General features: G+C 42.8%; 2 protein-coding genes across 2 annotated transcripts in view; both read left to right on the top strand.

Moving 5' to 3' along the window:
• Positions 1 to 2,919, top strand: part of LOC308283252 (neuronal-specific septin-3-like) — a 28,865-nt gene extending 25,946 nt beyond the window's left edge. The window contains exon 9 of the mRNA XM_080723641.1: positions 225 to 2,919. Coding sequence (XP_080579767.1) covers positions 225 to 393 — 169 coding nt within the window. The 3' untranslated portion in view covers positions 394 to 2,919. The remainder of the gene's footprint in view (positions 1 to 224) is intronic.
• Positions 2,920 to 8,863: 5,944 nt separating this feature from the next.
• Positions 8,864 to 17,484, top strand: part of LOC308282993 (cytoplasmic phosphatidylinositol transfer protein 1-like) — a gene marked incomplete at both ends in the record, with an annotated part of 53,599 nt that continues 44,978 nt past the window's right edge. Inside the window, 2 exons of the mRNA XM_080723380.1 lie at positions 8,864 to 8,911; positions 11,249 to 11,397. Of these exons, the coding sequence (XP_080579506.1) occupies positions 8,864 to 8,911; positions 11,249 to 11,397 (197 nt within the window). The remainder of the gene's footprint in view (positions 8,912 to 11,248; positions 11,398 to 17,484) is intronic.

Here is a 17,484-nt window from a genome sequence, read left to right on the forward strand (position 1 = left end):
CACACGTTTTGCTATGGCAAAACGCTGAGGAAAAAGGCTACAGACATACGACATAAAATCACTAGACAAACATGATGCTACACACACACAGTTTACTATGGCAAAACGCTGAGGTAAAAGGCTACGGACACACGCACAGCCACTTATAGGAGCGCTTTGCACCGCTCAAAAACAAACCTTTTCAGTGTAATTAATCATCTCTGGCTCCCTCCCTCTCTCCGCAGGTCTCATCTCCAGGACCTGAAAGACGTGACCCACGACATCCACTACGAGACGTACCGCGTGCGGCGGCTCAACGAGAGCAACATGACGCTCAACGGCCTGGCGCTCGCCACCCACCCGCTGGCCAACGGGACGGCTCACGACAAGAGCGACTCGGAGAGCCAACTCTGAGGGACCCCTGCCCCGCCGCCGGCGGGCGCCGAGTGCCGCGACGGTGGCCTGCGTGGCCGCCCCCCCGAGGCTTTTAATTCACTCGCCATTTCACGTTTCTTGAGACTGCGAGGCCGAGAGCGGCCGCTTCCCCTCCGATCCCAATCAAGAATGAGAGACAGGGAGGAAAAGGAAGGAAGAAGAAAGAAGCAGACGGAAATCTTTTTATTTTTTTCCCCCCACCCCGACGGAGAAGTGGAGATTGTTCTTATTTTTTATTTTGGGACCAACTAGTGGATGAAAAAAAGAAAGAAAAAAAAAAAGAAAATTTCTATTGAGTTTTAACTAAAGACATTATAATAATAATAATAATACAAATGCATTTAAACGTCAGATATGGATATATTTTTGAGAATGCACCGACATATATATATTTTTTTCTGGAAGGAGCGCCCCGTGTAGGGCAGAGAGAGAGAGAGACAGAGAGAGACAGAGAAAGAGAGAGAGAGAGAAAGAGAGAGGTGGGGGAGAGGTGCGAGACTAGGTGTCGCAACAGCGTTTAAGCACTAAGATCCATCTTCATTCTCTCACAAGTCAAACAGGACCAAACATGGTCTTAGTGCTAAAACTCTTCTGGCGACGCCGCAGATGTCCGCACTGAGATAGACCAGTTGTATGTGAGAAGATTGTACGGTTCTGTCACTGAATTTTGCTGGATGCTGAGAAAAAATTACAAACCGGCCCTATTTTATACTTCGTTGTACGATGGCGCCGACGAATAGCAGATCGACAAGCTCACAACGTGTCATGGTGCGACGCGTCGTGAGCTCGTCAATCTGCTTTGTTCACTACGAATGAAAATCTCGTTTGACAATTTTCACCGATAACGACATATGACCCAAAATCGTGACGCCCAGGTTTTAAACTGATGAAAGTTGTCGGCAATCGTTGCTGTACCAAGTGCCGACCACTTTGTTTTGGATCTGTCTGCCACTGAAAAGGACTCGAGGAGCTTTGGATCTGACATATACTTGTCGACTTGATCGGCTGCAACTTACGCATATGCAACAGGTGCATATGAGTACAGTTTGATTTCAGTTATAGATCCAAGAAAGAAAGAAAAGGATGCCTTTTTGAACAAGTATTGATGCTATTGATACATCCATGTTACATATTTTTGATGTGATGTGTATTATTTACCTATACAATCCTACTGTATGACTCGTCATCGTTTTCAAGCTTTTTTTGTCTGTCCTTTTAACGACTCCACAAAACATGCAAAGTATTCATTGTAGCTGATCCCCTGGCCTAGACCTATGGTCACACATTTCCTGTCCCCACTGCCTGCATTGTGGATGCTTTATTACTGATTTACATTGCCACCTGGAGGTCTTGGTGAAGTAATTACAGAGAAAAAGGGGAGGCAGATTCTCTTCCAAATGTATTTTATTGACTGTTTAATGGTGGTTTCTTACAAAGGATATGACATGGATCTTTCATTTTAGTTCATACCGTCGATTTGCCCTTCATTTCACAAAAGAAAAAAAGGTCGTTTTTGCTCCTCTTGTACTGTAAAGCAACGGTTGTGTTGCATGTTAGCAGCACATCACGAGGGCTCATGGGTTTGAAGGTAGGAGTTTTTAACGAGAAGCTTTTTTTCCCCCACTGTATTGCGACAAGTGCCTGCCAGGGGAAAGAATTGCACTTTCAAGACATTAAATTCAAGACTTTGGGGCAAACGCTATACATCGGCAGCTGCCCACACGACAAAGCATTTCAAATAGCTCTTTTATTAGAGATGTAAACCCCAACCCTCCAAATCAATGCTTTCATGCTACAGTCCACTGGATTATTCAGACACAAATAATCACAAATGCGTTTTCCACTCATTTGAAATCTTAAGTCTTCCCACACGGCAAAGATACTGTGGGGTACTACTGAGTCTACTCCTTTAGCTTACCTGAAAGTCTGTGATTTGGATCATTTGAACCACCTTGCATCGAGGGCTAGACTTGACATGCAAGGATTTGTACATGTATTCTCCCATACCGCAAAAAGATACATGCATTATGTATTCATTCATTCATTCATGTCTCCAACGGGGGCAAAGTAAATAGCTCAGTCCATTTCTATAAGGTTTGAATGCATGAGGCTTTTGCACACATGTAGAATCACCAGTGTTCATTAATGTTCCATTTTGCAAACTCTAAATTAAACAATGAGGGTTTTACTGTGTATTTGTATATCGTCGCTGTCGGTTGGAAACCTCATAACGTGTTCAGGATTCAAATGCAAAAATAGCAAATGCAGCGGATGTACGTAAGCTCTTGCGGATCTGCTACTTTTGCTGCTTTTGTGTGACACTGTGTAGTGTGATCGAGTAGGACGTTAATTTACTCAAAAACACAAAACAGTTAGAATATGGAGATAAGAGGTTTCTGCCCGACAGCTGTGTCTTCTCTCTGGTTCTGCTCTGTATCAGTAACAATACAATGTGTTCGGCCATTTGTGTTTTATATTTGTCATTATACTAACAGCTCCAAACATCTTGTCCTTCGCCTTTTATATTATTAATAATATACAATGTAAACACTGTTGATTTACAATTAAATGATTGTCACTTTCTCAATGTCTGGTGTGAAGTCATTGTGTGAAAGGGCTACTAGTGGTGATCCAGTACCTGGCTTAAAGTCCTGCTCGCAATTTGGTGTTAGGGGAGTTTCTCACCTGAACTGAGTCAGTGGGTCCCTAGACATGAAAAATCACAGAGGTGCTCGTTAGCCATAGTGGCACGAATGGCGCAATGGCTGGATCAAATATGGCTGCCATCGGCTATGATGAAAATCCAACTTTTCTGTTTCTGGGTATATATGCACATGTAATACCTCTATTTGGACTAATTGGGGTGTGGGGAATTAATTTCTGACATTGTTTTGACCATTTTGGGTGATTTGGACCTCGAAAAGGTCATGGTCAAGGTCATTTTGCTATTCCGAAGACCGTGGTCATAACTTGGCCATTGTTAGGAGTAAAAACAGGTGCAATAGGTCTAAATCAACTAATTCTGACATGTATAATTCATTTCTGACAATGTTTTGACCATTAAGGATCATCTTGTCTTTGAAATATCAATGTCAATGCCATTTTTCAAAAACGATCGCCAGAAAGTGATTTTGGAGATTGTTCTTATTTTTTATTTTGGGACCAACTAGTGGATGAAAAAAAGAAAGAAAAAAAAAAAAGAAAATTTCTATTGAGTTTTAACTAAAGACATTATAATAATAATAAAGTAGGCTGAGAACATGGCAATAAGGCAGGATGAATCAGCAGTGATATGAGAGCATTAGGCAGATATAAATAAAGACAGCTGAACTCATCTAGGTAACTTAGGCAGAAGTTATGTGTGGCGATGATGTTAAAGTTAAAATGTCACTGTTTCTGTCCACCACTCATTCTGGGATGTGGCCAGTTCACGAACCATGATCCTATACCAACAAGGATATCATCAATGTGGATTCCAAGCTATGAAGCTAATACAAATTACAAGCCTTTTATTTATCTTACTGGAAAGTTAGCATGTGGGAATAGAAGCCAGTGTTCTGTGTCTCAGAGGAGTTCTGTGTGGACAGCTCAGAAACCTGCCTACCAGTGTCATCATCGGCAGGCAATGCAGGGTTGGTCTTTTAAAACTAAGAGAAAAGGAAAGTTTGCATTCTGAAATAGAAGCCATGGTCTTTGAAATTACCAAATCGGCCTATCTATGAGGTCGTTGGTAGGCAAGTTGCAATAACTGGCACATACCAAATGAACCAGGGCCAAGGGTCTTCAAGGCTTTTCAGGACAAGGGCCCATAAGTGAGAGCGATGAAGTATGAAGTACAACATATTGTATAAAAGTATGTTGCAGATTAAATTTTTTCATGGGTTCATAGACTTGTTTGACAGCACTATCATCAGTGTTGTATAGTGTTTCTTTTCTTTACACATGATCTTTTCATTTTCTATAGGGGTCCTTGAGGGGGTTCCAGGGGGTCCCCAGCAAAATAACTTTAACCACTTCAACCCTATGTGATACTTCATAAATTGAAGAATTTGGAACAAAGCTTGAGAAGCAGTAGCACCATGGGAAGCACGTGGACTTGGTGTGATGTGTGAGGCAGCTGCCACTGGGTGGTGGGGTAACTGGGGTTACCCAGTGTCACTGGCACCTTCAGGACATTTGCAACCCGTGTTCGCCATCTAGTGGTTGATAACCACAAGTGTCACAAGGCTTTCACTGTGGGGAGACGCACATAATTTGAGTGAGTGAGCACAGTTATCAGTAGCGTAGCCTAAGCGCTCAGCTGTGGTTCTCAAACGTTTTAATAGCTATGTTCAACTCAAGGACCCTCAAGTTGTATACAGTAGTATTATTCCACACGGACCCCCATAACCATAATTCTGAGAGTTATATCACCGTGTCACCTATTATAGCCTATATAACTTTATGCGTGGCACGCAAAGTTCAAAAAATGCTTCTCTGTATTCTTAAGTGCACAGATAATAATAACAACAGCTAGTGGTGGTGGAAAAAGTACTCAAATGTTTCTCAAAACATTTGTTTTGAGAAATGTGATAGGCCTACTCAAGAAAGTATCAATACAGCAATAGGCCTATAGAAATACTCTGTTAAGTACAAGTAGAAGTATGGAATTCAACATTTACTTGAGTAAAAGTACAAAAGTATTGGCATCAATAAGTACTTAAAGTAGGCTACCAAAAGTAGAAAGTACAAAATGTTTGAAAATAGCCAAGGTATAAAATAGGGCTACAGTGGTTTATGTATGTTTTATAATATTATAATTTATATCTGCAAAGTAACTTGTAACTAAAGTTTTCAAATACATGTAGTGGAGTAAAAGTACATTATTTGGATCCGAGATGTAGTGGAGTAGAAGTAAAAGTATTGGACATTGGAAATACTCAAGTAAAGTACAAATACCTCAAAACTGTACTTAAGTACAGTACTTAAGTAAAAGTATATAGTTACTTTACACCACAAACTACAGGTATTTCACAATGGATGCTCTTGTTATCATCCTGGAATTTCTGGTGCAGTATCCGTTGTTTACCGCTAGAGGGCGGTACTGTGTCGTACCATGATATATTGTCCAGAGAAGAGCACTGTGGTAAAGACAGACCACTCCTCAGACCCTCCTCCAGGGAAACCTCCTGATTAAACAGCATAACATTAAATAGCGAACAAAAATTTAAAATAAAATACGCTCTTGTTGTTGTTAGTTTCCGGATGTAAGTCTACAAAGCCGTGGTTTTGCGACTCGAGGAGTGAGGAGTCAGTCTGCTGGACTGTGGATTCTCCAGTGAACGGTATTATGAAGAAGTTTTGAGAGTGAGTGAGTACCGCATGCATGTGCTTCTTCACAGTCACACAGCGACTTTAGTAGCAAATAATACAAACCTGTCATTTGTCAAGGAGGTCCAGGGACCCCCAGGGACCCCCTCCACAAGGTCCTTGTGGAGGGGGTTTCCCCAAATGGACCCCTTACACACAGCCAGGTCTGTGACTCTGAGACTATACACATGGATCTGTGCACTCTCAGAGTTGGGAGTCCTTGATCATTGAAACGGTTAGAGAGTCAAAAATATAGCCTGGTTTCTACTGTTCTGTGATCTAGCGTTTATTGAAGCCTGAGCCTGAGTGGCAAACCTACTGTGATCCTCACAGCGTGTGTGTGTGTGTGTGTGTGTGTGTGTGTGTGTGTGTGTGTATTGGGGGGGGGTCTGAACTATCGATTGTGTAAGTATTAATCAATGATTGTATGGTTAACAACATAAGCCCACAGGATCAGGGCAACACCAATAAGGAGACAGCATTCACTCACTGGCCATTCATTCAGATAGTTTCATGTGGCACAGTGTGTTTTCATGTGTTGTTCAAAGAAATATTTGAAAAAGAAACTAATAATCCCAGAGTTTTATGATGAGGGGGACTTAAAACACCGGATGTGATGATCAAACAGTGCGTGGGCCATGGCGTGGGAAGCCAAGATACAGTTGTATTCTTCTGTTAAAGGAGTAGTTCGCCCCCAATACTTTTTTTTGTATTTGTCGCACTCTTAATACTGTCAGAACCAGCACAGCTTGTCCGTATGTATACGTGTAACGCCTGACACTGTGACCCTGACACATCACTGTGACATCACAGGTGACATCACAGTGATGTCAGATACTCAGAGCAGGTATCTCCATATATGGGTATAAACAGGTGACATCACAGTGGTGTGGCTGGTTCAGACAGGGATCTCCATGTATGGGCATAAAAGGGATTGTATGTTGTGATGTCATGGTAATTGGGAACCACTGCATGCCCATATATGGAGATTCCTGATGTCTTACTAGTTATAATAAATGTACTCCCATTGATTCTGGATGGGGACCCAAATGGATTTGTCAGGAATGCCAGCCTACCTTCAGAGGAAGACATTCTATTAATAAAGATTGTTTTTTATCTTTATTGACCATCACCCCGCTTCTTCAAATACAGTTGAGCTTGGCACCCTTTGCTCTTGCCTCATAAGCTACTGCAGTTGTACCTCTGTAGTTCCCAAACTGTTTAATGCCAAGCACACTCACATTGATATGTGGGCTATTTGCCCACGGACACCCATCTCTAAATATTTTGTGTCAGGGACCCCCAGAAGAGAAGATTGTATGTCTTTCCTCACTTTTTATATAAAAAACATATTTTAACAACTCACATCTTGTATGAGGTTGGCACAACATATTTTCAAAAGGGGGTCTGTAGCAAAATTCATAATCATTTGGGGGTCTTTGATGTGAAAAAGTTTGATAACCAATGCTATAGTAATCTCTCAAGTCTTGAGAGATTTATTAGAGGCAGAAATTATGATAATAGCAGATCTACATGTAGCTCTGCTATTTTCACAATAGAACCGTGTTATACAAAATATAATGGCTCAACTCAACTTACAAATCCAAGTGCTCGTAGGGTGGGGACTGGGAGGTCCCCAGTTCAAATATGATTATTTTGGGGGTCTCGGCCTGAAGAGGTTGAGAACCACTGCTATAGCGGAGCATGTGCAAATCAACGACAACAAGGACACAAGAAGTGAATTGAAGTACGGTAGTCTAGACCAGGGGTTTTCAAAGTGGGTGACGGGGCACCTTGGGGTGCCGCGATGATCTACAAGCACACAAGCACACTGTGTGCTTGTAGATCTGCTGTTTTCACTAGTTTAGTACATTTTATAGATGATAAATACAAAAAGAAAGGTTTTGGACATACAAGGTTTCTATAGTGTGGGGATTTAGGGGAGCAAATGCTAATTTCGTGCAATTTTGACTTAAAGCGCGAAATTTTGCACAAATGATTTAGCTAGGGCGCCCGAGTCACCACAGCACCAACAAAACTCTGAAAAGTGATGACTCATCACTTTTCATCACTAAAGTCGATGGGAGCCCAACTTGATTTGGCCGCTGTGGCGACCCTGAATGTTGCAGACTCGGGCGCCCTAGCTAAATCATTAGAGCATGCCCTGAGCTACATCTGTGCAAAATTTTGAACTTTTAGACTGATTAGCACGAGAAAAAAAAACCCTAAGGCCTCCGACTAACATGAATACTCAACCATACGTGTATTGTTTTCTGAGGCCATTTCTTGCCCACTGAATGTTTTTGTGCAAAACAAATGCCTGCAATGGATTCAGCATCATGACAAACCCCTAGTTAGACCCCTCAGATCCTCCTTAAATACCCAGAAAAAAATTATAATTCTGGGTATTTTCCTCCTGTATAGAAAGTCAATGGGAGCCCAACTTGATTTGGCCGCTGTGGCGACCCCGAAGGTCGCAGACTCGGGCGCCCTAGCTAAATCTTTAGAGCAAGCCCTGGGCTACATCTGTGCAAAATCTCGCGCTTTAAGTCAAAATTGCACGAAATTAGCATTTGCTCCCCTAAATCCCCACACTACTACCCGACAATGACGATATTCTATACATTTAAGGTGCTGGGAGGGAGTGAAAATTATAATGTAGGGGTGCCTCGGATTAAAATAATATTTATAGGGTGCCCTGAGACAAAACAGTTTGGGAACTCCTGGTCTAGACTCTGAAATGACTATTTAACACTGTATGTGGGTCAGATTCCTCTATTACCAGTGGTTGTCAAAGTGGGGTCGAGGTAGGGACCCTCACGGTTCCTTGCGGGTGTTCCAAATGGACCCTTACTTATGGTCTGTAACTCTGAGAGCTATGGGGGTCTTTGAAATTAAAAAAGTTTGAGAACCGCTATATTACTATCTAACTTTATTCCATACGGTTTCTTCCAGCCACCCACTGATGGATTTGCCAGCGGGGTTTACATGACTCTGTCCCGTGTGTTTATGTAGTTCACTATGCTGACGACGAGCTGGATGCCTGCCCAGCCCAGATTGAGTTGCTGAAGCGGGGCTGACGCTGAGAGAAGAAGACGTCATGCTTCTCAAGGAATACCGCATATGTATGCCCCTCACGGTCCAGGAGGTGGGAGACTGCTTTTACTCTACACAGCATGAAACTTACCGCCTTGCCTTCACTGACACATTCTCCGAAACGTGGCAGCGAATCAGAATCATGAAGCGAAGCGAAGTCATGTTGAGAAAATCTCAACTTTTACGCTTTTACGGTAGCGACAAGCCAACCAGAAGTGCACTGTGCTGTAAAGTATGTTTGGAGCAGGGATATATTGACACCACGGAAAAAGATGGCCATATATTATCTAAAATGAATAGGTTTGTTTAAGCCGCCAGAGACGAGCATCCAGTTCTCCAAAGTCAGCAGTGTGCACAGCTGAGGAACTCAGAGACCGAAGTACATCCTTGCTTCATGCTCATATCTCTGGCAGCTGTTTTCTAAACAATTTATACATCTTAAGCTAGCCTTACACCTAACAACTTTGAAAAGATTTCTCAGTCGTAATAAAATCGAGACGAGTCGCGGCACGCTCCCGTGATTCGGTCGTAACTTAATCGTTAAATGTGAGGTAGTGGTGCGACTCGATTTTTACCCCGACTTGAGACCCAGATTCTGTTACGAGAATATTAAACTGGTTTGATATTTTCACAAATCGGGGCTGAGTCTGACTAGAGTACAATGACGTAACAACCAAAACAGAATGCTATAGTGAGCCAAAAGCCATTCATTCCCCAAACGCTGGCCACTACTAGTAGCTGTTGGTGCGGCTTTGGGGAGTCTTTTTCAAATCTTTTAGTGTGAGAGGGTAGTCTTTTAGAAATCTTTCCAAATCTTTCCAAAATCTTTTCAAAGTTGTTAGATGTAAGAGGGCCTTTAGGCAATAAATAAGCCATGTGGTTGCTTGTTTCTGTCGCATCTACAGTACAGCTGCTAGTTTAAAACTTTATTACCGCCGGTATTCACTACTTCCAGTCTTTCATCTCGGGCATGCACGCACGCACGCACGCACGCACGCACGCACGCACGCACGCACGCACAAACAAACACATGGTGACAGGCTGTCAGTCCCATTCATAACCTCGAACGCCCAAATTATTACTTTTTACAAATGTCCACTCTGGGTACTACTATTGGCTTGTCTCTGCTCTGTGTCACGCAACCCACATAAGATATCACTTAACATCTCCTCTGCCCTTTTCCTCCTCACGTGTGCTTTGAAGAGCCTTTGCTTGAAAGTTTACATGCAATTATGCTCGCCTGCACGCAATATATATCGTCAATTTATGTCTCATATGCATATGTATATATGTTGACGTGTTTCTTTTTTGTATTTTCTTTTTTTAAACTTTAGGTACCGGTAAGTCTAAATTATAGTCAAATTAGCTGGCACTCCCTGCGGCCGCTACTCGACCTTAGGGAGTGTTATTTGTGATATCCTTGGTGTCGGGCAGAAACCTATTATCTCCATATTTAAACTTTTTGTGTTTTGTGTTTTTTCGTTAATTAACACCCTACTTGATCACACTACAGAGTCACACGAAACAGACAAAAGTGGGCGCCCGCTGGCCTACCGGTCCGGGCGCGTGCCGCGTGGGCTCTGGTCCCTGGCAGCGTGTTGCGGGTTCGAGTCCCAATCCCGACAACCTTTGCTGCGTGTCCCTCCCCATCTCTCTCCCCATTTCCTGTCAGTCTACTGTCCTATCAATAAAGGCATAAAAGCCCCCAAACAAATCTAAAAACTGACAAAAGCACCAAAAGTAGCAGATATTCAAGCTCGCACCATGTTTCAAGCTTGTAGATCTGCGACTTTTGATGCTTCTGTATTTGAATCCTGAAAAGTACGTTTTTGACATATCAGGTTTCCACTCGACAGAGACAAAGTTATTTTAAAACTTTTTGCCTGACATGCCGAAAATAGACATCCGTTATTGATCGATCATTTGGTAAACGTATCGTTTTTATTAAATTTTTTATAAGCAATAAGCCTTATTCACGGCCCGCCCACTCAGCAAATTTCTCAGCATCCCCTGGGTGCTGACATCAATTTAGAAGGGGAAACTATAACAGAAATAGCTGGACTTAAAGCCAACAAATCATTATTTCGAACGGTAAAGTAAATTATAATGCTTTGTGCCTTTTACTATCTTGTGTTCTTGATCATGCTAGCCGTATTTTATACTTTACTATTCGGAAATTGCATTAAATTTGCGATTTCTGTGTTAACTCTATAGGCTATAGTAGGCTTTTCCCTTTCAAAATGTGACTTCAGCACCCGGGGGATGCTGAGTGGGCGGGCCGTGAATAAGGCTAATTACATGGATTTAGTTTGATCGTTATGTCCATAATTGACAATCCCTGTGTCTTGGTCCTCCGCCCTGCGTGGACCGTGCGTGGTACTCTCTGCAGTACAAGATAGGCCAGCTGTACACCATCAGCAAGCACAGCCACATGGAGAGCCAGAAGGGAGACGGGGTGGAGGTGCTGGTCAACCAGCCCCACTATGACCCTCTGCACGGCCAGGGTCAGCACACAGAGAAGAGACTGCACTTATCCAGGTCAGTTCCATTCACACTAGGGACGCAAGCAGGGACGTGCTGGCCATTGGGAAAAGCGGGACAACTCCCGAACGGCTGGTTCATTCCCGGCCGGTCCAGGCCGGCCATTAGGATAGAAATGTCGGGCAGAAACCTCGTATCTCCAAATTTCGCATCTCCAACCTTTTCGCAAAGCAAAGCCCTGCTTCATCATACAATGCCGTCGCACAAAAGTAGTGAAAACAGCAGATCTACAAGTACACAACGCCTCGCGGTGTGCTTGTAGATCGGCTGTTTTCACTAGTTTAAATCATTTTTAAAATGATAAATAGAAAACAAACGGTTTTGGATATACAAGGTTTCCACCCGACAACGACGAAATATAACTCATGTAATTGGCCCACTGGCTTGTCACTTGTCATGATCTGAAATGGCAAATCTTTGAGTAGCAGCAGCTCTATAGCGCGCAATGAGGGCCTCTCCAACTCTTTTTCCCAGGCTGAATCAGGGGCCCAGCACGTCCCTGGATGCAAATGATCGATTCATTAATCAATTGAAAGTTGATAACCTTATAGAGCGATTGACCGATTCATTGATAAGCTGTGTTTTTTAGGACAAAAGGAAAATTCTTGTCCATTACCAAAAATGAGTGCCGAAACATAATTTGCCTTAATGTATATAACATTAACGAGCGTCAATGAAGTTTAGCTGGACACACACACGCACACGCACACACACACACACACACACACACACACACACACACACACACACACACACACACACACACACACACACACACACACACACACACACCCCTCCCCTCCCCTCTACAGTGCTCTATAGAGTCTCATTTCTCTCCAAAAGCCCTTGAATATGAAGGAAAATTAGCAGTATATCTTCTACTGATCATCTGAGGTAGCGTATCTGGTGTGCAGGAGATGGGGCTGGGGGCATGTGAACTTCAAATAGCCTTTCAGGTGATAATCTAGCGTCCGAGCTGAATGCTTATGTGTAGCTATTGAGTTGATAATTGCCGCTGGCCACGGGAGTTTCAAAGTAGTTAACACATACAATACAGGTCATTCTGGTTAAGAGGCACGTATTCTGGCACCCGTGAGCCTTCAGTAAGCACTTTATTATTTTAAATCTGAACATTTGTTTAGCATGCCGTGGCAAATTGGCTAGTCTGCTCCAAACCAGGTTGAGGTAGGGCTGTCACAATTATTACATAATCGTCTAATCGTGATTATTTGACATTATCGCAATTATTTTGTCATAATCGTCATAATCGTGAATGTTGAAAAATGACAGAAATAGTGGAAATAGCAGATCTACAAGCTCACAACGCGTCGCATTGCGCTGTGAGCTTGTAGATCGGCTATTTCCACTATCAATGTTATTAGTAGTAAGTTGTCAAATATGTCAGTAATGTATTTGTATATTTAGGTTATGTGTCATATCTACCATATGCAACTTCAAAGCCTAAAAGCCAAACAGAAATGTAATTATCAACGACAAATACACAATTAAATCGTTAATCGCCAATTATTTGAGTGACAATTAATCGTCATGTAAAATGTCATATCGTGACAGCCCTACCGTGTCATACGATATTCTGTCATACGACCGTCATCTTTCAGGGCTAGAGTCGGCCAGACAGTGTAACTGTGTGGGGCGAGTCTGTGTAAATGTATTTCATATAAAACTAAAAGGAAAATAAAAGCAACAAATTAACAATGTTAAGCTAAATAAGAAATATAATTAGACTTCATTAAAAAAGTTTTCCATCAAGTGTGTTGAATACAGTAACAAGCAGCGAGTGCCATGACGAGCACGTGACCTCATGAAAATAGAGTACCTCTGCTTCAAACATCCACGTCACACCACTGTTAGACCTCATAGTCTGAGAGGATGCAAATTGCAAACACAGGCGGAAATGGTACTGAACAAACCGGTGAAAAATATCCATTGAACGAAAGCCGTGCATGGATTAAAGTTCTCAGTCGCCACGACTGATTTCAGTGATTTGGATTCCATAGAAGCCTTGCGTGTCTTCTATGGAAACTGAAAATAGACGCATGTCTGTGACTCATTATGAGCTTGTTGATGGGCTATTTTCAGGTTTTTATTTTAGGATTAGGGCATTTGAAGTGGTCAAACTAGCAATATGTTCAGAAGCATCTGTCATAAAATCTTATATTTTTCATGAAAGCAAAGGTTTTAACCTGTGATCTCTTTACAGCAGGTACAATGTTACTTAAATATCCTCATTTTTGGGCTCCACAGGCTGTCTGTCCGTCCGTCTGTCTGTCCGTCTGTCCGCCACGTCACACTTTTGCCCTACACTTATCTCCGCCACCGTTGGCCCTATCGATGCCAAACTTTGCCATCCTTGGATGGCAAATCACAACCGCCCCTGATTTCTCACATGGCCCTCCTCTAGCGCCACCAACAGGCCGCGTGGTCCTTTCACACTGTTTCACAAATCGCAGAGTAGGACAAACATTTCCAGACGTGAGTTTTCATTTTGCTTTAATCCATGAAAGAAACGATGACGTTCACATGTGGATTCCAAGAGCCACTAGGCCTGTCAAAATTTGCCAAAAATGGCATTCGAATATTCGGTTTAAAATCCACCGTTGATTCGAATAAATTCGAATATTCGAATAAGTAGAGAAATTCGAAGCATTCGCACATCGGAGCTTCTGAGCTTTTTTTTTTTAACATGTTATATTCACACCAATACAGCCATTGTTGCCGTTTTCTTCGGTTGCGCGTTTTAACAAAGAAACAAGCCTATATGCATATGAATAGACTTGTATTAGGCAACGTTCGCGAGCCCTCAAACCTGAAGCTGTTTATTCTAGACAGCCGCTTCTATCGCTTTACTGGTGGTCGTGCAGGTCCGCGTTGGTCAGGGACGTGCAGAGAATGTTAAGAGAGGCAGGGGCTGACATTTCTAAAAGGGCCTTTTGGTGGACAATTCTCTCTTAAAAGGGCAGGGGCTCAAGCCCCGTTTGATGTCTGTGTGCACGTGCCTGGCTTTGGTAAAAGCAAGCGCAGCATCGAATCGTCGAGCGTCACACCAGCTGTGATGGAAGTTGGAACAGCCACGACTTTTTTGCTTTTTTACATTGTATTTTCGGTGGAGAAGTCTCGTTGTCTGCCTTCCCGTCACTACCAAATGAGTCGCCCGTTTCAGCTTGACTCGTTATCATTCTGAATCAATTAAAGTTACATTGTGTGATTAAACGTGAGCACGTTTAACTCAAGAGGCAAAGCACTGTGTCTGCTAGGCGGAGGACGGACGGTCAGTGTGAAGGGAAAGTTAAGTAGCTGGAGGTTTATTCTTCGCTGTATGTCGGTGTCGCTAAACATGCACCCTTAATCTACAAGCCCACAACGTATTGGATCAGCGACGCATTGTGGATTTATAGATCAGCCCACTTTTGCAGCGGCGAATGGAGACTTCTGCCTCGCGAGACCAGCCACCTTTTAACGTTACATGCGCCCAGAATCTCGCGAAAAGTGCGGCAGATTTGTTTTAATTAACTCTCCCGCCGCTTCGAACGTTCACGTTCGCCCCATTTTTTACAGAACCTCGATGCCAATACGGCGCTCGTTCGGTTCGTTCGTCTGATGACTGTAAGCTGATGAGGCGTCGCGCGGCCGTCTACTGTAAACACATTTTCCGCGGTGATGGTGTAAAAAATCCATTATGCGTTAACATCAACGGAGAACAATTCACTTCCTTGTTGATTTTCTCTGGCTCTGAGGCTCTGTGGCCAGTGACTGGTCTTCTTCTTCTTCAACACATAACAGGCAAATTCACATTCATTCTCGCATGACGCCGCCCTCTGCTGCCTGGCAGACCAAAGTGCACTATTGCACAACCAAAAAAAATAAAAAATAAATAAATAAATGTCTGTCTGTCTATCTACTATAACGTCGCAAAGGTAAGCCGCTTTTTGATGGCGCCAGACCCAATAAATAAATAAATAATCTGGCAGTAGGAGAGTTAAATATAAATTAATTCGAAGCTCAATTTTTTACTTTCGAATATTCTTTTATTGTTAACATTCGAAGGAATATTCGAATATAGAATATTCGTTCACAGCTCTAAGCCACACGATTCCTTTTTTTTTTTACTCCTCTTCAGCTCATCCTTGTCCTGTAGTTGAAGTAAACGGACTTGGTGGTAGGATGGCTCACATCGGAAGCCTGTGAGTTGCTGTAGTTCAGGCATGTGATCCACACTTCACTCATTGCGTCACACCGTGCAACCTGGACTAAAAGGCAGTCTATTTGCGGTTGTTGCGGCTGCTTACCATTCCTGCGTTTCATCGCCCCCCACTCCCACACACCCCGGGCCGCACTCCACCTGTAAGCTGTGCCTCTACTGTACACGTCCCCTGGGGGAAGGGTTACTATGAGCACATATTTAGACCTGGAAAGCCTGTCCACGAGCTTCCAGTGTCCCATGAGGCCTTAGGTGAATTCTGGGCTATCGCTTCCTCTTGTCAGTAGGGAATCTAGGGATGGGACGATAGGAAAATTTCATATCACGGTTATTGTGACAAAAGAAATTGCGATTTACGATATTATCGCGATAATCAAAATCTATTATCCTGGGGTGGAACATTTTCACAGAGTGGGAAAAAAAGACCTCAAATACATATCGTCGTCAGGGACGTGCTGGCCATTGGGAAAAGCTGGACAACTCCCGAATGGCCGGTTCATTCCTGGCCGGTCCAGGCCGGCCATTTGGAAAAAGATTAAAATAAAATGTCGGCCTTTGTTCCATTTTGGGGGCTGGGCGGCAAACAAAGTAAATCGTCACTGTCGGGCAGAAACCTTGTATCTCCAAGTTTCAAATTTGTACATTATCTTCATGAAGCAAAGCCCTGCTTCATCATACAAGGCCGTCGGGTTTCCACTAGTTTAAATCATCTTTTAAATGATAAATACAAAACAAACGTTTTGGACATACAAGGTTTTTACCCGACAACAACGAAATATAACTCATGTAATTGGCCCACTGGCTTGTCACTTTGTCACAAATCTTTGAGTAGCAGCAGCGCTATCTCTCTCTATTTAAGTGGTACTGGATATGCAGCTCTGCAAATAAAAGATCCCAGTGCATGACGGCGGATGAAATTAAATCTCTACGATACGATTATCGTGAGTGTTTTTTTTATCACGAGTCATTCAATTCATTTCAGTGATCCGTCATACAAGATCTACAAGCTCACAGCGCAGCACGAAGGGACGTGCTATGAGCTTCTAGATCTGCTATTTATTTTAAATGTATTTCTCTGAGATCCTTGCTGTGACGTAGCTCCCTCCATAAAAAGACGACGGAAATGTATTTACCCTTGATAAGGATCGTTTATTAAACTCTCTCAATGACTAACTCCGAGTGTCAAATAAATCTCTGTCTCTGCAAGCCTGATATCCGGTCTCAAAACCAAAACACACGCAACAATCCCTCCCGCAACAACCATTAGCATAATTCCACTTGTGCGAGTTGAAGGATCGCCCAAGCCTATTGTGAAGTACAAAGGACTATTTCTTATTTTTTTTGTTCATGTTCTGTCAAGAACAAAGTTTGTTCAAAGTGTTTGTTCAAATACTTTTTCATATCTTAAAGCACTTTATATGCAAAGTGATAAAAAAAGGGAAAAGGAAAAAAAAGGACAGTTTGAATGCCACAGGGATTTAAGACGTGCATGATTAGAATAAAGAATGTTTGGGCAGAGGGGACTTTATTTTTGGCAGGTTTATACTTTATCTCGGTTTGTATCAGCTTGTGAGAGGCAGGGAACCAAGGTCAGAGAGAGAGAGAGAGAGAGGGAGTGTGGAGGCTGGGGGTTTGAATTAGAGTTCTCAAATTCTGCCCGAACCCGACCATACCCGAACCCGACCCGACATTTAGGGTAGGGTAGGGCCTAAATGTATGCTATTTAGTCGGACCGGGTAAAGCTGGTTGCACACTGCTGCGTTTTTCGGGCCGAATATCGGAGTGAATTTCGGAGCACGCAAATAAAAAAATCAACCTCACGTTGTGTCAGTCACGTTTGCACACTGCCGCCCGTTTCGCGCACC

This window comes from Nannobrachium achirus (genome assembly GCF_963921795.1).
Source record: "Nannobrachium achirus genome assembly, chromosome: 4".
In the NCBI taxonomy this organism is placed as follows: domain Eukaryota; kingdom Metazoa; phylum Chordata; class Actinopteri; order Myctophiformes; family Myctophidae; genus Nannobrachium; species Nannobrachium achirus.